Here is a 22,537-nt window from a genome sequence, read left to right as displayed (position 1 = left end):
GGTCTGTACCATTAAGGGATTGCTGTATTTGGGAGACTCGGGAAATCACAGCTATGTATTCACACAACTATGTACAGTAAATTCAAGTTCCTACACATGGGTTGATTCATAGAATGATGAGGACAATGACCTATGAGTGCTTGATATCTTCCAGGTATTATAGATACTTCATGTGCATTCTTTTATGTTACTCTCATCACATATATGCAAGAAAGGTAAACTCATTCTCCCATGAAAAGGACAAACTGGAACTGGCTGTGTGGCTGAGTGCTAGAATGCAAGCTTAGCATGCACAAGGCCTGGGGTTCAATACCCTCCAAAAGAATAATAATAATTAATTAAAGCTCAGAGATTATTAATCTTTTACTGTTAAAAGTAAGCTGGAATTTACAATTTAAATTTGTTTCAGATAAACACTATACTATGTCATTTCTCTCTAAAATAGAATGTAATTAAAACTTTCAGAAATAAAAAATCCTATTGGCTGTCCAGAAAAGAGGGGGAGCTTAATTTTGATAAGTGAGTCCCAGAGACTTTGTGGACTGGACTCTGCGGGATGGGCGGGGCTGTGTCAGGCAGGGAACAGGGGAGTGATGCTGCCGGGCCTGTGGCCCAGGAGTCTGAGTGTGGGCGTGTCCGGCGGACAGCGGAGAGATCAAAATACAACACACACTATGTAAGGGTTGGCGGCAGGCAAGAAGCATGCAAACCGGGCTATGTTGCTTCTTGAAAGCAACCCCATATACACATGTTCTACCACTGGATTGCCAAGCAGGAGTTGAGGAAAAATTCCTTTTAGAGAAAAATATAAACTAATAAACGAAATAAGTGTGACAGAATTAGAATATCACCGATTTTCAATGCCTGGTGAATTTGTGGACCCATGCGAGCACAGACTAACTGCTAGTACCACAAAATCCACTCACGAGGTATTACATGCCTTGCAATCAAAGAACACAGCATGACCTCTAAAGAATCTTGACAAAACAAATAAAGCTAAACCTGATCCAACCTCTAAATTCAACCACATTGTACAGAGGACGTGGACAAGACGACAAAAAAAATCAACAGAGACGTGCAAACAGCAAAGTCTAGAGTGTGACCTCCATCATACAAAATGTCTGCTTTCTTCAATAAATTAAAGGAAAAGGAAAAAAATATGTAGAAGTAGTCTATAGATTTAAGACATCCATCAATCAAAATTGTAGGCTTTATTTGAATCCTGCCACAAACAAGCAAAATGATACATATGAAACAATCACAGTTTTATCACTGACTGGGTATCTGACAGGAATTACAGCTAAGTTTTCTTTTGGATATAATAATAATAATAATAATGTGTTTCATCTTCTAGTGATACAGACTGCAGTCCTTACAAGTAAAATAACAGGCAAAATATCAACGATTTGCTTCAAATTAATTCAGACATAGGAAGTAAAAAGAACAGGGATAGAAATGAAACCCAACTGGTGATAAGCTGATAACTGCTGAAGCTGGGTGACAGATATTGGGCGCTCACTATAACAGATTCCTTGTTATGTTTAATTTTTGCGGTTTCTCTTGGTCTTGGGGATTGAACACGTGCAAAGCACATGTTCTACCACTGACCTACATTCCCAGCCTCCATAATAACCTTAAAGTACTAAGAGATTTAAGCTTTATTTGCCAATCAGATGGAAATCCTCAGAGCTTTTTTTCTAAAGCAACAATCTGATTGAAAAGGGAAGACTGCAGTACACGTACCAACTGCCCACAATAAGTGTAAACACTGTACCGCACACACTTACTATTAAATATTAAAAAGGAAAGCTACAGACAAGGAGCTCAGCTCGGAACCTCTTCTGCATCCGGAACTACACTGATGAGTCCTGCCTGCTAAGACAGCATTAATGAGACTGAAAAGGAGAAAGGAATAGGAGCGATTCTGAGGAGCTGTCAAAGTCTGTGGCTTCTGGACTCTTAAGTACTAAGGAGGATAAAAAGGTGATTCAAAGTGTTTAGCCCAGCGGGTTTAAAAATAGTAACGCCATGAATGCTGATAGATAAGTCAGGAGGGCAAAGCTTTCTGGGACAGACAGAGGGACAGATTTGCTTCCAGACATCAGGGTTGAAAACTCAAGGGACCACTTGCTATTTAAAGCAAAATTTCTAGCTGTACACGCGTAGAAATTATGCATCGCACTTTCTCCTCAAATGTGATGACTTATTTAAAAACGACGTGTCATCAGTTACATTTCCTATAATGAAATGATTCCATACAAGTAAGGCAGTCTTTTCCGAACTAATATTAGAATAGCCCACTTCCTTCTTTAATAAAAACAGCTTCCAGCCATGGGTCAGCCATTCCACTTGTCCTTTTCCCTGCACAAAAATCTCTGTTTCTTGTATTCAGAAGTAATCTGTCCTCCTCCTGGACATCGTGCCCCCTGCATCTACACACCGACACACAAAGAAGAAATAAACACGTGTACGTGCCCGTTGTGAGCGGCACTCAGCGGGATGAAATTGCGGTATTTCGTGATAATTTCTGAAGTCCTCGGAGGCCCCGTTAAATAAGGTAACATCCTTGTCTTGCTAAGTGGTACCATTAATTGTCCTAAGTCACATCATCAAGACTGAAGTAATTTCTCTTCAATTTTACTTACGACAAAAGTTGAACATCTTCACACAATTAAAATTCTATAATAACTGCAAGACATTTCAGTGCTTGGCACACCCATTCCTGCAAAGATTGGGTGTTCACCATTTTTAGTGCCTAAAAGCACACATTCCCCAAAACCTGTACGTTAGCAAGTGACTCCTGCTAACCAAGAGAATCACTTTGATCCTCTCCATTCAAAGGAACTGGAAATATATCTCAACAGACAATAAAAAGCAGAAATGCATTGTTCTCTAAACTGTGATCCTTGACAAGCTTTGCTCGCCTGATCCCAGCCAATTATCATGCTAACTGGTATGACCAAAGCCAGACCCAGACATTCTTTGCTACTTAGGGTCAAGATCATCCTTCGTGTGTGCTGCCAAATAAATGGAAAACTATAACATTCACTTGCTTGGACTTAACCAACAAATACATGGAGAGTGGTCATTTACATTGGTAATGTTCCAATCCTGTAGAACAATAAAGCTGACCCCAAGACCCAGGTCTGGAACTCTGGAGCACTGTGCCGCTCGCTGTCAGGCACCTGCCTGAGAGTTTTTCCTCCCTAGCTTCTCGGAGCCCTAGGTGAGACTCTTGACGACTATGCATTAAGAAAAAGGGGAAGGGACGCTTCGGAGACCCTCGGAGTCCACCAAGGGGATCACAGTCAGAATCTCCCTTTGCTTAGCACACAGAATGTTCCTAAAAAAATTAGTAACATCTTGGCAGAAAGTATTAAGTTCTCTCTTATTTAGAAGACGGTTGGTTGGAAGTTTTACTTTTAGCACACCATTTAAGTGAGGAAGAAAACACCCACAGGATCAGAGGAGGAGGAAATAGGTGGAAGACTAATGCCTTTCAGTGGAATTCATCACATTCCAGAGACATTTCTTTAGCAGCCAGGTAAACAGGAGGGAAGAGCTGACTGAAGAGAGACGATTCCCGGGGAGAAGGTCTAGCTGTTCATACTGTGGCTGATTATTCACAGACGTCTGAGGGGAAACTACCTTTAGGAAACAGGGAGTTTCTCTGAGGATCACTTTTCCATTCAGTGAACTTTTTCACATTTCTCAGCCCTTCACCAAAATCCTTCTCTCTCACTCTCCGCCCGCCTCTTGTTCTCACTTGACTTCAGCAGGTTCTTCCACCCCTAGGTTAAATGTCACACTCTCTAACCTCTGATTCCAAGAATTGCTGGGCCTTACTTCTTTCCGCGGGACTTTAAGCTCAGTTACAGCACTTGCTGTGTTGTGCTGTGATCACCTGCCTCTTATCCCAAACTGTGCAACTCCTGAAGCCAGAGAGACTGTTCCAGTTGAACTTTTTATCACCAGCAGCAAACCTGCTCAGTATTTCAAACAGATAGGAGGGCAGAAATATCTGTGAATTTCAAGTAGGAAGAAACGTGCAATTCTGGGTCACTGTGAGTGACTGGAGCATCTCCCAAGGCTCAGCTCTGTCGCTCCTCTCTGTGTAAAAATACGTGAACTTCTCACTGAGTCAGTAGCTATTCCTGGAAAATTTAAACGTGCAACTGACTCCATCATAGAATAAGACCATTTCCTACTCATTCAATTCTTTTCCTTTCTAATTTTGTCATTGCTTTTTAAATAAAATTAGCTATTTCTATATTACAAGTACACTTTTCTGCCTTTACTTTCAGCAGTTCTAACTTGAGACTTTGAATTTAACATGTTAATATAACTGGATAGTTTTTTAATCAAAAACCAATGCCCTAAGCACCTGTGACATTTGCAGGCGTTCTCCTGCTAACAGAAAGACAACAAAGTGAAGTAAGACAAGGACCTGGCTTTGAGACATTCACAGCTCATCAAGGGAGACAGACCAGTCAAAAATAACTAAACTTTAATAGCCTAGGACCACAGGACAAGCACAAAAGTCTGTAAGAACACACAGCAATGAAATTAGTTCATGATGACATGCAATTTGATCAGTAAAATGAATGATAAAATAGATTACTTGATTCTTATTTACTTCTACTCCTATATCCAGATGATCAATTTACTTAATTAATAAGTACCACTAACAACATTGTATACCAGACGTCATTCTAAATGCTTATATAGACACAAAAATGTCTAATTCTAGCCTTCTGTATATGCACTGAAATTGTACTATTTTACAGATGAAGAAACCAAGCAGCTTCCCCAGGTTAAAATGCTCTCATCGATAAAGCTGGGACTCACATTTTGCAGGTGGGATCGGACGGCTCACTCGCTACCATTCTATTATAGCATCTCTTAGGTCAGAAAGCAAGTTCTCTACATTCTGAGTTCACTCCTGTTGTTTCACATAATCTTTTGAGAGAAATTTGAGCAAATCTGGGAAACTCAGGCTCTCTAGAATACTTCTCTTTGTTGTCCTAATGGTGCTGACTTTCGACCTGTGCAGCTTGGACCCCCATGCCCCAAGAATAAAAGATGGCTTGTGCCCCCTTCACAGTTTGCAGAGCTGGTAAATGGCATTGCCTTTGTGAATGTAGATTTGTTAACTGGGTGAAACAGAAGGGATGGTATATACAGAAAATTAACAATTGGGTTCTGTATTCCCTTGCCTTTGCCCAAGTATCACAGAGCAAGTTAGGTCAGTGTGCTCCAGGCGTAACTTGTCTACGATTGTTTCCAAAAATCCATGGAATAAATCCCCTGAATACCATTTAAATAAGGAATATTTGATACTTTAAAGTAACTTTTTCAATGCAGTTGATGAGACTGTTGTAGAAAGAATAACTACTATGATACTCATGAAAATAGCCTGAAATAGCCTGAAATGTCTGTTTATTTATTTGTATAATAAACATTTTTCCAGTTTACATCTGTCTATAAACATTTTATGATGCTAAATATAGGAAGTTAGGGAACCAATTAATATGTGATCTTATTTAAGAGTATAAAATTCCTCTGGAGCCAATCTAGTATAAACAGAATTTAAAAAATCCAAAAAATTCATAAAAAGTATTATTGTTATTATTACTATTATTTGAGTCATAGCTATAATTTGGGTCTGTGGAGACCCATGCACTGAAGGCTCTGTTCCCTGGGTGCCGCAATAGGGAGGAGGTGGGAGTTTGAAGAGGTGGGCCCAGGGTGTGGTCTCCAGCCAGTGAGATCTGTGGAATTGCAATCACTTCCTCTTTCTCTCCTGTGCTTCCTCCTTTGCTCAGCCCCACACTTATGCCTGCTCTGCCTCTCTGCTGCCCCAAAGCAATGAGGCCAAACAATCATGGACTGCAACCGTTAAAACTGTGAGCCAAAGTAAACCTTTTTATCTTCATCAGGTGGTTTTCTCAGGTATTTGTTATAGTTACGGAATGCTGACTAACATACACATATGAATTGCTAAAGATTAATTTTCACGATATAAAAACTGGTTTTATCAATCAACTAGAGAAAGTTTTTTTTTTAGAAAAGCAGTGAAAATGGCAGTGATTTGAAAAAGCACTTCACTGAAAATAAAATAAATATTGGAAAATATGATGTTTTCTGTCTCATAATGAAAAACTGAAAAATATAAACAAGAACCCATCATCCTCCATAAGACCATTAAAAACATTCATGGTCTTTTGTACTTTCCACAGTTAGGAAGAAGGGGGAAACAAGCACTTCTGTACCTTATTCATGAAATTATAAAATTGCACAATAGGAGGAGGATGGCTCGTGTGGAATTTGTCCTTGCTCGGTCAGGGTAATGGAGAAGAGTTACAAAGGAAGCACACATCTTGGGAGAACAGGCCTCTGCCTTTATGTTCCACATTTCTTAGAGGCAGAAGTGCCACTACTCCCTTAGACGAAATCTCTGCACTGGATGATATACTTAGGATGTCTTAAATAAGAGATGAACATTACCAATTCCATATTCTCCTGCATGCAGTTTCTCATCCTGTCTTGTACAGGCTATGATTTTCCTCAAACTCTTCCCTCTCTACTATCTATATTATGCCAAAGTGTTCTCCTCCCTTTCACCTCAAAACAATTAGAACTTACACATTTAGCCAGTCATTCTTATAGGGATCTATCTTTTGTTTCATATATTTTCTCAACTGAAAGGTAAAAAGAAAAAAATGGAGTACACTGGGGGGTATAATCATCCTATATTACCTTTTCACTCTTGTGGCTCTTTCTATTGTATAATATACAGTAGCTATTGCATAAATATATTTCTTTGGTTGATCAGTAGTTGGAGCATCCCTCAAAAGAAAGCCTAAGTAAGGTGGAAGGAGATTTACTTAAGAAGATCAGAATTAAAGCTCACAGCCATTGTGAAAGTGTTTGCCCTCTATCCATTACAGGTTACTTCTTATGCCCATCAACTCAAACCTCAAGGTCACTCCTTTTCCAAAGACTTCACTGCCAAATTCACACAGGTCTTCTCTGTCAAGCCACGCACTGTCCTTGAGAACTTCAGCATCTCTGCTGACCATTCCCCCAACATGTGACTTCCTGGTGAGCTTGTTTCCCTGCCAAATCCCAGGACTCTTAATTCATTCTTCATTTCATTCCTTTATTTTATCATCCTAATTTGTTTCATTAACCAAGGGATAACATGTTTTACAGTAATGGTTAAATATGCTGACTCTAGAGTTAGCCAGACTTACTGACACCTTTGTCTAGGAACTTTCTGGTCATGTAACCCTGAACAAGCTAGGTAACTGTTCAGAGCCAATCCTCCACAGCATTTCTGTGCATCTCGTATCAAGTTCTGTTTTTCAGTTTATTTTTATCGATGTACTGATTGTTTAATTGTGCTGCAGACCAAATCCAGGGCCTCACCCATGCTAGGCAAGTGCTCTACCTACCACTAAGCCTTTATTCTGCGCTTATTTTTAAGGATGTTAGTACAGCAAAGAGCTTTGGAAAATATAGAGTGGTTCCCTCACTTGAACAGAGAGCAGAACTGTTTCCTGACCAAGATGATAGTGACTGTGTGTCACTCCAAGGTAAACGTGGGTAAGCTGCAAGTTAGTCCCCTATAAGACTGAGGGTTCCCATGGCTTAGGGCTCTTCATCAGTGAGACAAACACATTATCTGAAGCATTTGCTGATCACCAGGCCACTGCTGATCACCCCAGTGGAACTAGAAGGTCAAGGGTATATGAGGCTCATACCACCTGCCCTTCCCTGAGTAATAAATCATACGTTTCTGACCCAGGAGTTTTGTGTCTTGTGCTAGCATCTTTCATCCTGTATGTCAGACTGCCTTGTTAGCTTGCAAGAAAGGAATAATCTCAAAATCTTCATCCTCTTGATAGCAACCTCTCTGTGCCTCAGTTTCTCTACATATAAAGTGAAAAGAAGGCGCCTGCTCTCAAGAATGAGTTAGTGCCTCTGCAGGACCTGAGATCAGCTCCACCCTCACAGCTGAACACCTTCCACAGAGGCGGTATTGGCGATTCCATCGCAAGGCCCCTCCCCACCCCCATCTAGACTGGTCACCCCACACTGCTGACACCAGAAATCACCCTCTTTTTTCAACAGGCTGTGGTTTCCAGGCTGTGGCTCTGTACAAACTGGTTTTCTCCCTGCGTCTTTGTCTCTCTCTACTTCTTCCCTTCTAGTCACACACACCCAAGAGAACTAACCAAAGGGGAGAATTCTGCAGATGCCATAAAACAGACCTACGTTTCTAGAAGATATTAACATAGTTTTTCTAAAATGAGGGGCGTGAAAGACAGTAACGAGAATGAAGAGGTGGGAAGAGTCATGACCTCTTTATAGGCTGGAGAAAAGAGCTCTAAGAAGTGTAAAAAACATCAACAGTCACCTAACCACATAGATGGTCAACACGTATGATTCTCCTTAATGAAAAATTTGCAAGAAACCCACCACACACTGGAACAAAAACAAAGGAAATGTGGCTGTAAACTGTGCAGCCAAATGACCCCTAAGCCCCAGGGAAGGCGTGGGAAAAAAGACAAACATTTACAATCAACAGGTCCCTGGGAGTCCCAGCTCCAGCTCCTAGAATTTTTGAGAACTTGGAGAAGATACTTAACCTCACCAACCCTGGGTTTATTCACCTCCCAAATGGGGCAAGACAATCCCTCAGAGCTCAATAAACTGCTAAACTATTGCAGGACGGCCAGCAAATCACTCCTTCAGAAACTAATAAAAAGACTAAAGGATATTTATGACTCCTTCCTAAAAAAAGCTAAGATTTTATAATGTGCACACAACATTTGCCAAATCCAGAATTACAGAACTTGAACTCTGACTCCATAAAAGCTCCAGCGCTGAAAACGCCTTGGAGTCAGACTTACCTAATTCGGTCTCTTTGACTACTTACTTATGGGCTAAACGTACCTGCAGCAGGAAATCGAAGAGCGCCATCTTGGACCACTCATGGTGGTGGACGTCAGTGCAGCCCCATTCAGGTTTGGGCACCCGACCATGCAGCCAGCACTTCTGCCTCAGTGAGTGCTGATAAGCTCCCCAGGTGAGCTGAACCGAAGAATGGGTGTCATTACTGGCCGGAGCTAGAGATGAGTCCCAGAGAATGACAGGACAAGGGCGACCATCTGTGGAAGCAGAACAAGCTCGTTCTCAGTACACTGTGCGCTGACCAGATGTGCCCTGGGGTAGGTCACACGCTCTTTCTAGCTTTGCTTACCTGCTCATCGCCACAAGTGGATCAGACCCTATGTCAGGGTCCCTCTATCTTCTGAAGCTTTAATAGTTTTATACCTCAGTGATGCTTCCTATTATAAATCTTACAGAGTGGAAAGTTATTGCTAGACAGTGAAAATATTTTTAAACAAGATACTTTGTAGATGTGGCAGGAATAGGCTACTGACCACCAATAACAACGTCCTCTGGGTAATGTGGTTTTACTCCACTTCTAAAAGCAGCCACCACAAAAAAGGAAAGAACGCAGACATTTTTAATTGTCTATTTAATGTCTGAGTGGAACTGCTCTGGTTGTAATAACAACTGTCTGATTTTCTGAGGCCATAGCACAATGTCAGGAAGAAAGAGAATTTTTAGAAGTCATAAATTTCAAAAGTAAAATTTCAAGGTTTACAGGTGTCACTATAATGTCCAAAGAAAGAAAAGAAAAAGAGTGTTTTGGGCTAGAGATATAGCTCAGGGCATAGTGCCTGGCTGCCAAGTGCAAGGTCCTGAGTTCAATTCCCAGTAAAAAAAAAAAAAAAGTGTTTTCTAAAATTTTTTTATAGAAAGCATGCATGCCCAACCACGCTCTTGGTAATGGATCATTTATCTACACCAGAATCACCAAGTGTATTCAGCCAGGTATCATTTCTTGTGAGTGCAAGGATGCTTTACTCACCAATAATATCATTTACTTCTGCCAAATAAAGTTACAGGAAGACAAAGGTGGAGACCTTTACTTATAACTCAGAGTTAGTGTGATGCTCTAGGAAAAGAGAAAAGGTACACTTAACTCGGTCTTCACAGGCCTGAACAACAGAGGCCTCAGAAATAATTATGGCTGGAATGTTCAGACATGTCTGGGGAATTTTTAAAACCCCTTTAAATAGCCTCAAATATTCTCAGTCTTTAACTTTCTTCAGTTTTTTGTGAACTCTCATTTCACCACCTTAATTACCTGCTTTCCTGTGGAGCTCTGACCTACAGAAAACAATCATCTTCATAAACATTGTTGAAGGTGGTATTGCCCTCACTTCAATAATTTTAACGGCATCACTTAATTATTTTAACCACTGTGTTTTGCTTTATTCAGAAGAAAAACTGCTTTCTCTTTGGCCTTGGAAGTTAGCTCAAGGTGTGCAGAAAGTCCTTTGTATTATACAAAATTTTCCACAGCCGTCGACAGGCCCTGACAAGGAAGAGAGAGGAAGAAACACAGGAGCCATCGCTGGAGAATTTTATTTATAACTTTATCTCTTCTCTTTCTATTTCCTTTTACTTTATTAAATGATTTGGGGCACCTGGGACCTAATCATTTCCTTGGATATAAGATCGTGTTGAACATTGATACCCCAAATACAGGGCCAGTTAAATAAAAGGAGAATAAATTTCCAGTAAAATCAGAGCATCATGCAGTAGGAGACAGGTTTAGGCAAGTGCCCCCAAATATGAACAGAAACTTGCTGGGCGTGTGGTGCACACCTGTAATTCCAGCACTCGGGAGACTCAAGCAGGAGAACTGCTGTGAGTTCGAGGACAGCTTGGGTTACATAGTGAGTTGGAGGCCAGCCTGAACTGCATAGTGAGACCCTATCTCAAAAAGACAAAATAAATAAATAAATAAAATAAATAAATTTTTAAAAATACGAATAGAACCACAGCTTCCAAAGACGCGAAGCTCTGAAGGATCAAGACAACCACCAAGAAGCTCTGTTGGTCAGAGTCTTTGTGCCGAAGTTACACACAGAGCGTTCTTTGCATTCCCAGGGAGAAGAGGCATTCAAAGGGAGCTGAAAGCTAATACTGAACTTCAGCTACACAAGTCAATATCAGACAGCACTTTCCACAGCAATTCACACAAGCCCTCTGAGAACAACGAACTGATCTGCATAAACAATCAAAAACTTCTAGCCTATCTTCCCCTTCCCTTAGAAACATTTGTTTTTATTGTAAAGGTAAATCTCCTTCTTTTAGGAAATGTGGAATAAAATGTATAGCTAAGAAAATTAACTTCATCTATAACCCATAGTTGCTCTTGTTTACCTCCATTATTTCTGTGTAACTTTTATTGTCATTGGAATATACAAATGGATTTTAGAACTTTAGGAAATGAGTAGCTTGTAGTTAAAGCCCAGACTCCGGAACCCAAGATCTCTTGAAAACTAGTCATGTTGCTCTCAGTTTTGCCATGCCAGACCAGTTCTACAACCTTTCTAAATCTTGCTTGCCTCTTGTGTAAAATGCAGTCCAGTGTATCTCCACAAACTTTATTTATTAAGATTAAATGAGATTAAGCATTGAAAATTTTCTCTTCAAATTTTATCATTTCTTTATAGTGAAAACATTCAGAATTTTTTCTTCTAGTTTTTTAAAAAATATATGGTACATAACTGTTAGCTATAGTCACCTATTGTGTAATGGCAGATGGGATAGTTTAATGTGATTTAAACGTTACACAACATATATGTGTACTAAAACATCACGTGGTACTCCACTAATATGTCAAATTTTCATGTTTGATGCATTAGTCAATGAAAGACAGGAAAAACTAAAAACATAACTCTCATCTTGGTGTCTAATGTGAATGCGTGCCCCAGAAATGTTTTCTAAGGACTGTATAATACTGTATGTTATGCAATCTCATAATTTATCAGTCTTCAGCCGACTTTTATTGTTCACTAAGCAACTACTTCATGTCAAGCACTGTTCTAGAACCTGAAGCTAAATACATACATAAATATATGTCAAATATGTTTGCTTTCATGGAGCTTACATTTCTACCAGGGAAATAAACATAAATTAAGCAAAGAAAGTAAAACTATTCGGGATCATCTCGTATTTCCTTAGGGATCATCATAACCGCTTCACTAAGTATTGTAACATAAACATTTATGCAGTAATTAAATATTTTAAGTAGCAACCGCTGTGATTTTGATGTCCTCCTCTAGCAAACCTTGCAGAGGGCGGTCAAAAACATTTTAGGCTGCAAGAACCATACAGTCTCCATTTGCAGTCACTCAGCTGTATCCCCGCCCCACTTCACCTCACTGGGCCAGGAAAGCAGCCACACCTCAAGAGGACACACTGATCATGACTATTCCAGCAAAACCGTGTTATGAACACCGAAGCTGGGATTTCAGGATTATCAAGTCTCCTGGTAGGATGATTTTTTTCAGCCATTTAAAAATTTAAAACCCAGTTTTTAGTTTACATAATAAATACTGAGATTGAACCATCTTGACTACTTTATGAGCCCCTAAGTTTACTGCATTTCATTTACCTTTTCTCTACTTTAGATCTTCGATTCTCCTCTCAGATTTTCAGAGCTAGGGATGGGATCCAGGATCTTGTATATGCCAGGAAGTTCTGCACCACTGAGCTACACCCCCAGCCCTCACAAAACTCCTTGAATGATACATTCTCTATATTGGCACCGGAAGAGTTTTTCTCAAACTGTCAAAGATGTTGGGCTAACAGGAATATCTGGTTTTCGGTTACTTTCCTGTGCTTTTCTCCACAGCCATTCCCATGTAAATTATTTTAAATGCTGACTGCCACAGAGAAACACTCTTTCCAGCCCTGAGAGAAGCTCCTCCCCCTCAGCGAACGGACTTCCAGAGAACAGAAAGAAAAGGAGAGGGGCGAGCGGCAACCCTCAGCCCAGGGGTGGTGCCCGGGTCCTCCGCACCCTTGCCGGCCTTCCCACTGCACATCAGTGCCTGTGGGTCTCCAGGGACTCATCAGAGTCAGCAGTGCTGCCCAGCTCGGAGCGGCGAGCGCCGCCGCCACCAGGAGAATTCCACTTCCTCTAAAGTGTGGCCTTCACAAGAACTGAATGAACTTTGATCGACCTGAAGTGATGACGGAAAAATAGCCTTTGAAGACAGGGGACTAGTTCAAGCAACTTCCCCTCAAGGGTCTGGGGGCGGAGGTTCATTTATCGCTCCGCACGCGGGTTTGTCAAGATGATGCAGTTCTGTGCTCTCCAGAGAAATCTTAACAGTGAGGAGATAAAATTCTAACTGTCAGGGTGGTGAGAAAGCAGGTTTTAAAAGATACGTGGGTGTTCATGTGAATTAAAGGTTACATGGCTGTCTGAAAAATGAGGCTTGCCAGCAAAACTTCTTTTTTCTGGTCTCTGACTATCTCCCCTGAATTTTGATTGTTCTCCCAAGTCGTTTCTCATTCAAAAGCAAAAAGAAGACATTCTTCGGAAAAGATGAACATGCAAATTAACCAGGAATGAATGCTCTACACAGCCCCTCTGCCTGGATTTATGAAACGCCCTTCACTTTGAGCACTGGCTGACTGGTTCTGTTGAACCCCAGGTGAACGCTGAGCGTGCTTGCTGGAGTTGTGAATGTTCGTCTGCATTTGTCCCTGAGTCAAAGCAAGTAAAAATGTCCCGAGCTCAGAAATCACAAGTCCTTTCTATCACATGGGTCAGGTTCCAAGAATCTTTGTGAACAAGACAAAAAGGAAGTGATAGTCCTAAGAGCAACTCTACAAACCCCCTGTGGAAATCAAAGGCAGCCAAGTTGTGGAGCATCTGTGTGAGCAAACAGACTGTGCTGGGCTCCATCACATCTGCGGACATTGTGACGATGGAAACCTTAATGCCATGGGCGCCCAGGGCACAAGGCACTTGATGTAGACACCGCGCAGTGACACTGCAGCAGGTGCCTAGGTGTTAATCACCACATTTCCTACAGCACCTATTACAGCGCGATAAGAGCAGTTAAGAAATATTAGACTGAAGTGAAAAGGCGGAGGCTCTCTCTTGGCTTGAAGGTGGTGAATGTGAACAAGTTAGCAAGCACGAGGGAGGTCAGAACAAGAATGCAAGACTTGTGACAGCTGTCAGGCAGAAGTGATTTTGAAGGATTAGAGGAAATTTTACATTTGCTCAAGATTTAGGGTGTTGTGAATTCACTTATTCATTAAACAAGTATTTACAAGTGCCCTTTCCTATCTGAACCTACTTGGTTCCTGAGTTGAGACAGAAAGGATTCAGGTCAAGGTCCACTGAAAGCGGAGGGATGAGGCGATCCCAGTCCCAGCCAGATCGGAGCCGCCGTGAGCTTGGAGTTAGTACGAGCAGACCAGCAGACACATAGGTTTGTTTGCCTGAAATGAATGTTTTGAATTGAACAAGTAAGGAACCCAAGTAAAGACAGAGCTCTGGGCATAAAACCAAGAGACTGAGGCACACCGTGCCCCAGGAAGGCGGTCAGAGCCCGGGGTTCCCAGGAGAACCTGTGCCGGAAGGCAGCTGAGAGCTGGTGAGGTGGAGCAAGGAGTCCAGAGTCGCTGCTCCTGGCACCACAAGCGGGCATGCGGTCCCTGCGGCAAGTCTTCTGCCACCGGGACTGCCGGCTGAGTTCCCGAACAAGGAAGGGACACCTTCTAAATTACCTGGCAGGCCTGTGCGAGAGCCCAGGAAACACCCAAACAGCACTGTCCGATGCAAAAAGCAAACAGCTACATACGACCAAATGATTCTGTAAATGGGGGTGGGAAGGCAAGAATCTATCAATTCCCCATCTATAGATTGCCCGATGTAAAGGTCTAACTGAGAAATAGATTTCCAGGCAAATTAAAACAGCAACAAGTTATTCAATCACTATTACCTAAAAAGAGGACAGGTAAGTGTTGGTAGAGGCATGCAGAACAGGAAAGCTTCTTGGGCTGCTGTGGATATCAAAGGACGATATTCTTATCGTCTGCTAAAGATCCCAGAAACTTTCTTCAAATCAAAATTTTAAGTGCCATTTATTTGGTGGAAGCAAGCATCAATCCACATTTTACAAAATTAAGAAAATCTAAAGAAACATGTCACAAAGCGTTAAATCAGCAGAGGACCTGAATCAAACAAAAGGTAACGTTTAAGACTATCCATCTGTGCCAGGTGCTGCTGTAAGATGGTGTCCAGCCGGGCATAGTAGAGCATGTCTGTAATCCCAGCACTCGGGAGGCTGAGGCAGGAAGATCATTGCTAGTTCAAGACCAGCCTGGACTACAAAGTGAGCTCAAGGCCAACCTGAACTGCATAGCAACACCCTATCTCAAAAAGACAAAAAAAAAGTGTATGTCCACATCCACTCTGTTCTCAGGACAAGTTTAAGGCAAGTGCTGTGACCACCATCGTCATTTCACCACCATCTAATGAAAAGATTGAAAAGTGGGCCCCAGAGAGGTTAGGCAGCCACCGCAGATCACACTGCCGCAAGCACGGCATCAGAATTCCGCCTGGTGGACTCTGTGCTGCCTCCTCCTTCCCCACAGGCCGACGGAAAGAGAGACTGCATGGTTTTCTCCAGCCCTAGGTCAGACTCTCAAGCCAATTAGAAGTCAATGTCAAGCCGGGGATGTAGCTCGGTGGCTCAGCACCTCCCTGGCAAGTGCGAGGTCCTGAGCACCATTCCCGGTGCCAAAAAAAAAAAAACAAAAGTAAATGTCAATGCACTGAATTGATTACAACTTCCTTGAGCCAAAATTATAACATCTGCCCATTAACTGAGGGAGGAAGCTATCTAGTCCCTCTCGCATCTGTGTGGTCCATAGACCATTCCAGATCTGCAGCACAGTCAATCATGGGGAGAGGTCTCAGGAGACACGAAGCCAATCCAGAAATCAGTGGGAATAAGATCCTCTCCAGAGCTCTGCCTGCAGTGCCAGCATTGTGGAAGGCAGAGGCAGGAGGATCTCAAGTTTGTGCCCAGCCTGAGCAACTTAACAAGACTCTGTGCCAAAATAAAGTAGGATGGAGATGTAGTTTAATGTAGACGCCTTGGGTTCAATCCCAGCACCAGTATCACACACACACAAAGAAATCCCCAGGCCACTGAACTCACACAGTGAGCGCTAGCAAGAGCCCCATGAGGGAGCAGGCTCTGCACTCCCTTGCTCCCTGGTGCAACCCAGGACGCGGGAGTGGCTGGCACAGGGCGGGCAGTGCTCAGTGCATATCTGTCAAAGGAGCAGAGATAAACGTGGTCCTGAGAAGGGCACAGAGCCTGGAGGAGTCAGACACGCCCAGCCCGAGCACTGCGATTGCCCTGGCAACCACTTGTCCCTCTGTCCTGTGGGAGCCAAAGGACAAATTCCAGAGGCCGTGGGGGAGTAGTGCCGGCTCCTCTGTGTCTGAAGATTTGTCCTGAGCCAACAGCACAGGGAGCACTGCTTAGGGCCGAGCTCAGGAGACTTCTGTCCGCTGCTGAGAATGGAAGCATTCAGCTGACCCTGAGATCTGACTGCTAAGAAAAGAGCTTGGGGCTTCTCTGATCAGGAGCACAATATGCTTCCAAGCCCCAAAATAATAAAACATGGTCAAAAATAAAACATGGCAGGACACACCCAAATACATGTTTTAAGAAAGCTGGTCCGTCTGTCAGGGATTTCGAGGAGGCTTCGAAGTGGTGGGGCATGGGAGTATTCTGGACACTCCCCAGCCCAAGGACACTGTCCCTGCCTGCGAACAAGGCTGCCCTCCGGCTGCTGTGACCACTCAGCTCATCCCGAGTTCAGAGCCCAAAGGAACTTGAGCAGACAGCGAGAAACACACAGCACACATCTCCAGCCCATAATAAGCAGAGGCAGTCCGGGCTGGAAGCAGCGAGCAACCTGGGATCTACAATGAATTTAAATGGAAGCGTGCAGGGGCTGCAGTTTGTCACGGAAGCAGCCCGCCACACAGAACTCCCGGAGCTCGGCTACCTTAATTCAGTATGACAGCTCTGTGGCCATAAAGCGGCATCCTAAAAATAAAGCATGCATAATGCATCTTCCTTGCTGGGAATGAAAAGTAGTACGGTGCTAAATGCTACCAAAGCGGGGTCCCTGGAGAGTCCTTCACTTCCCTGTGCGTGGGCGAGGAGGGAGGCTTTGGCGAAGCTGCTAAATCGAAGGCCAGCTTCTCTTCCTCCTTGCTCAACTTTTACAGGGACTCAGTCAGGTCTGTGCTCAGCCTAGATAAGTACTTCAAAACAATCTGCTCTGAAAGGTCGTCTAGGTACCTCAACACTGTCCGGGGTCTGCAGGTTTTTGTAATGAACTGAGAGTCTCACAAGGCCAGGCAGAAGATAAACCAGCATGTTCAGTCACACACACCTATGGTCGCTTACGGAAACAAGAAAAGCAGTTTAATCCGGGAGTGGTGGCCCACACCTGTAATCTCAGCACTCTGGGAGGCTGAGGCAGGAGGAGCATGAGTTCAAACCCAGCCTGTGCCACTTAGCAAGACTATCAAAAATAAAAAATAAACAGGTCTGGGGATGTAGCTTAGTGTGAAGGCTCTGGGTTCAATGTCCAGTCCTGGGGGGAAAAAAAGGAAAGGGAAGGAAGAAAGAGGGGAGAAGGGGGGCAATCTTAACTACTGGAGTTTTGCATTAAAAAAAGAAAGCTTTTGGAAGTGTCCCGGGCACACATGATACATCGTCTCCCCTTGGGTGAAGCTGTTGTCAAGCACGTCTCTCACAGCAGCTTGGAGTCTGGTGTTCAGTAACATTCAGTGACTCTCCGCTACAGGCGAAGTCCTCTCCCTGAAGGAAAGGCGACCGTAGCCCGCATCTGTGCAGACTTGTGTCAGTCACCGTGCGCTGTTACATCACTAGCTGCGCCCGTCCATCGGCTGTGACGATGGAAGGATACACACTGGTGGCCGCTTTGAGGATTTGCAGAGGGAAGCAGATTGACAAAAAGAGGAAGGCCTTGGAAATCAGGAAAAGACAAAGAAAGAGACAGACTGAATTCCTGATAAGACGCAAGACCTCATTCACAGCCCTTGCATAGCCTTGAGCAACTGAGGTGAAAAACTATCTACTGTTTTTCTTCCGGTACCAGGAATTGAACTCACGACCTTGTGCTTGCCAGGCAGGTGCTTGCCAGGCAGGTGCTTTGCCACTGAGCTAAATCCCCAGCCCCTGAAAAACTATCTACTGGATAAAATTCTTGGAAAGATTGACTGAGATGACCCAAATAGCTACATGCAATATGCAACATAGACTGGCTGCCTTCCTTGCACTAGGTATGAATTTATTCTCATAAACATTAATTGAACGTCAAAGAGCAGAAACAATATTTAGGGTAGATTAGTTACAGGATTTGGTCATCTCCCTGATAGGAAAAGGTATACTCCGGGACCAAGCCAGAGCATCAGATAAATGTATACCGAAGCTAAATCCCACTGTTCTTCCTTCAGAAAACCCATTTTCTAATCATACTATGGTACGGTAAGAACAGACCATGTTGGTAACAAGGACGCTTGAAACAGCAAGCCTTACAGACCTTATTACAGTATTGCATTATAAGGAACCTGCCAAGGACATTTTCCATTACCTCCATGATGAACTCTTTGTTTTGGGTTTTGTTTGTTTGTTTGTTTTGAGACAGGATCTTGTTATATAGGTCAGGCTGGCTTTGAACTCACTATGGAGCCCGGGCTCACCTCCAATTTGTGGCAATCTCCCTGCCTCAGTCTCCACAGTGCTGGGATTATAGGCATGTGCTACCATGCCTGGCCACAGTGAACTTTTGGTGAGATACTCCAGCAGAAATCCTAGCCTGGATTTAAGACTTTTTAAAAAAAATACGGTACTTGTCAGTGAGGTTGGGAGGCAAAATAGGTAAACTGTTTACAGTCAGGGGAACAATGCCTTCTTTCATTCATTCAAAAAATTTATTGAGCACTATTATGTGCCAGAGTTTCCACTAAGATCTAAAAGTAAGGCAATAAAATATGTAGGGATTAGCTGGGCACTGTGGCACACATGTGTGGCCACAATACTCCGGGAGGCTGAGGCAAGAGGATCACAAGTTTGAACCCAGCCTGCCTAACTCAGTGGATTAGTGAGACTGTCTCAAAATAAAAAAATAAAAAGGTCTGGGCAGTAGCTCAATGTGAAGGCCCCAGTTCAATCCCCAGTATCAAAAAAAAAAACCCTAAATAAAGAAGAATTATCTCTGCAATAATGTACCTAGAGAAGAGTGGGAAAAAGACGATGATTAAGCAAGTACTTATAATACAAACACGCATTACATTAAATGTTAACACAGGACGAGGCAGAAGTAGATGCGGGGCAGTTAGAAGATCTGTCACTTCCTTGGGTAGACACAGGGTCAAATACAGCTAAGCTTCAACAAAAAAGGAACATTCGGAGGTCCTTAGAAGGTGAATTCACACTTCTACAGCAATCAGGAGAAAAAAGAGAGAGGTCAGAAAAAGAACAGGATGAGATACTGAGAGACACTGAGACCCTAAGCGTGTCTATTCTACAACGAGAATTCGTCTTTTATGTACTTTGCGTCACTATGCCAACCACCGTGCCCAGAATTCTATAGTGAAGTGTGTCCACCATTTTACGTGAATCATTTCACAGGCTTTGAGGAAACAGGCCTGAACTCACGTCTTTAAGGAACTAAGTGTGAGCAGCATCAGAGAGAACAAAGGAAGGTCTGGCACTGCTTGAGATAAATCTTAGGAATTTAATTCATCAACCTGAGCCGCATCACTAGGACCCGACTGACTTCTTCCCGTGGATACTTGGGTATGAACGCAAAGAGAACACTCAGGCCCTGCTGGATTAATAAACTTCTTCGAATTGAATCATTATTCTCAAAGCCGCCGAAAAGTCAAAGCGCAGGTATAAGTATATCTCAGGTGAATCCCGGCAATAAAAAGCTTAATTAGGCAATCAGGAGATCAGACTTTCAGTTATCGACCTTTCACTTACAGAAGCGATCTTCGAGGCTTGAGGGGTTTGTGAACAACTCAGTGAACTCAGCAGTTCACGTGTGACGGTAAAGGCCAACACTTACGGAAGGTTCACTTTACGCTAAGAAGTGTTTCCGACTTACAAACTAACAATGACCTCATGCCACAAGCAGCGGTGTCATTTCACAGCTGAGGAAACTGAGGCGGACAGAGGCAGCATTTCAGGTCAGATAGTTCGTAAATTCACACCCAGCAGACCAGGCTGAGCGCTCAGGCACCGCTTTATTCTCCCTGCGTCATTTAAGAGCATCCTCGGGAAGCTCAAAGGTCACAGACCCCCGCCTCAGCTTGTATCCAGGACTCACCTGCTCTTCTCTGGGACCTGCAGACATGAACACGAGTGACAAAAGAGTACGACGAAGGGGATCGGACAAACTGCTCGCTCAGAACAGTCTCCACCTGCGCCTCTCATCCCAGTACCCACCAGGCTGTGCGCTGACACCTGTGAGTCCTAATCTAGGTGATAAACTGCATACTCACTCGGATCCAAGAGTAATAATGTACGTTCCCAAGTTTGCTGGGCCTCCTTTCAAAACCCTGCTGAGCCATCTACCGGTGTGGGGCTGGAGGCCAATGACCTTGCCTGAGTAAGTCTCAGTGTTTTAACCTGCCTCAAGAGCTTCATCATGAGACTTACAGGAGTCCCCGCCTACATGGACTCTATGAATCCACGGGTACGGTGCCTACTGAGTAATATGCATTCAGTAAGATTTAGTTTCTACCAACACTGGATTAAATGTGTGATCTAATTGGCATTGCTGCAGTCCTGGTAGAGTACGAACTGCAAAACACACGGTGACTCTACAGCAAGCAAACCACTGGTACTAAAGCCTCTCCATTCTAAAACTAAGTTATCACCCAAAGCCAATGGAAATGAGATTACAGTCTCATGTACTCCCAAGAGGTTTAATCCATTGCATCCCTGGCTTCCTGAAAAGCACCATTGCACCATTGTTGGGAGCCTTTCATGGCCACAGGGACTATCTTTTGAGTTTCCAAGCTCTTTCAGCTCCCTTGCAGCCTATGGGGCCATCTTGGATTCCCCAGTTGTAACTTCTGGGATCATTCCGCCTACAAACAAAAGCCACTGACTGATGCACCACCGTGGATTCGAGCCCCGACCCAGCTCAGCAATGCGAGGACACCCTTCACGTGCCAGCGTGTGACCACAGACGCAGAGCCTGGCTTCGGACCCGAACCTCCCGCGGCATCTGACTCCCAGGAAGACAGAATCCTGGACCTGAGGCCCGTGCACCAGTGGTGTGAAGCTGGACGATCTTACGCTGCTGGTCGGTACACACGCTGGACACACCAGCAATTTTTGCCTCATTTGCATTCTTTTTAAGTGTATGAAGGGTTTAAATCCACTGGGGAGAACAGTTAGTGGACAGGTTGGCTCTCCCTGGTTCTGGTGCTGGGCCTTCTAAAAAGGTTCCATCTGCTGGAGAAAGGTAATTCGCTCCCGTTTTTGAAAGCTTCCTGAGAACTAACTCCCACTTCCACTTGCGTCGGAACCTAGAATGACACGCTTGCCGCTCAGCACGCTCTTCGCGCCCACCCTGGCCTCCCCTCTCCCGCGCACATGCCACGGCTTTAACCGGACGTAACAAGCCCTGGGAGCGGAGCGCACGCAGGCGGCGCGGCGCAGGCTTGCTCTCGCCTTCCCAGGCTGGGAAAACAGCAAACGCCCGGCTGTGGGAAGACGCTCCACTGCGGCTCAGTTCAAATGGGAGGCGTGGGTGGAGAGAAATCATTTAGAGACAGAGTGAAGGAGAGGAGAGAAAGAGCCCGGATCCTCCCCAACAGCTGCGAAATCACCAAGCGCAGGAGGGTTACCTGGGGTGAACTCGGATTTCCTGCTCGCCGAGGGCAGCGTCCTGTTGAGCCCCAGGATCCTGTCCAGGTGGAAGGCAAACACCTCGCTCATGTCCAGGGGCTGCTTGAGCAGTGCGCAGGGGCTGGGGCCGCAGCGGGGCGGGGCGCCGTCCGAGGGGTCCCCCAGAAGCAGCAGGCGCGCCCCGCTGAGCGCGGGGGACTCGGGCTGCAGGGACCCCGCGGCGTCGGCCAGCAGGCGCAGGCTGCGGATGTCGTCTCCGCTCAGCCACGAGGGCGCGCGCGCGCTGTACAGCCTGATGCTGCTCTCCCTGGCCGCGGGCAGCTGGAGGCGGCCTGGACGGGGCCCCCCAGCCCCCCGCACCCCGGCCTCGGCGGGGCCCGCTCCCTGCGCCTCAGCCTGCTGCTGTAAGGGTGTTCCCACGGGGACCCCGCGGCCAGCGCCCGCCCAGGCCGCCGCCGCGTGCTTCTTCCTGCGCTTGGGCCTCACGGTGCCGCGGATGTGCGCCGGCTTGCTGCGCCGCGCGCGCAGGGTGATGTACACCACGTTGGGCTGCAGCGTGCTCGCGTTGCCCGGGGAGTCCGGAGCGGCCAGGGTGCCGTCCAGGGGGATCTCGGGGAAGGCGGCCCGCGCGGGTTCGCGGCCGTGCGGGGGCCCCGCGGCGG

At 44.6% G+C, this 22,537-nt stretch overlaps 1 protein-coding gene across 1 annotated transcript in view; it reads right to left on the bottom strand.

The window, feature by feature from the left end:
• The window catches only part of Fam198b (family with sequence similarity 198, member B), a gene marked incomplete in the record, with an annotated part of 42,352 nt that overhangs the window by 17,915 nt on the left and 1,900 nt on the right, over positions 1-22,537 (bottom strand). Inside the window, 2 exon segments of the mRNA XM_013522911.1 lie at positions 8,962-9,176; positions 21,875-22,537. Of these exon segments, the coding sequence (XP_013378365.1) occupies positions 8,962-9,176; positions 21,875-22,537 (878 nt within the window).

The sequence above is a fragment of the Chinchilla lanigera genome, unplaced genomic scaffold (assembly GCF_000276665.1).
Source record: "Chinchilla lanigera isolate Chin_1 unplaced genomic scaffold, ChiLan1.0 scaffold00070, whole genome shotgun sequence".
NCBI lineage: Eukaryota > Metazoa > Chordata > Mammalia > Rodentia > Chinchillidae > Chinchilla > Chinchilla lanigera.
This window is presented reverse-complemented; position numbering and strand designations above follow the sequence as displayed.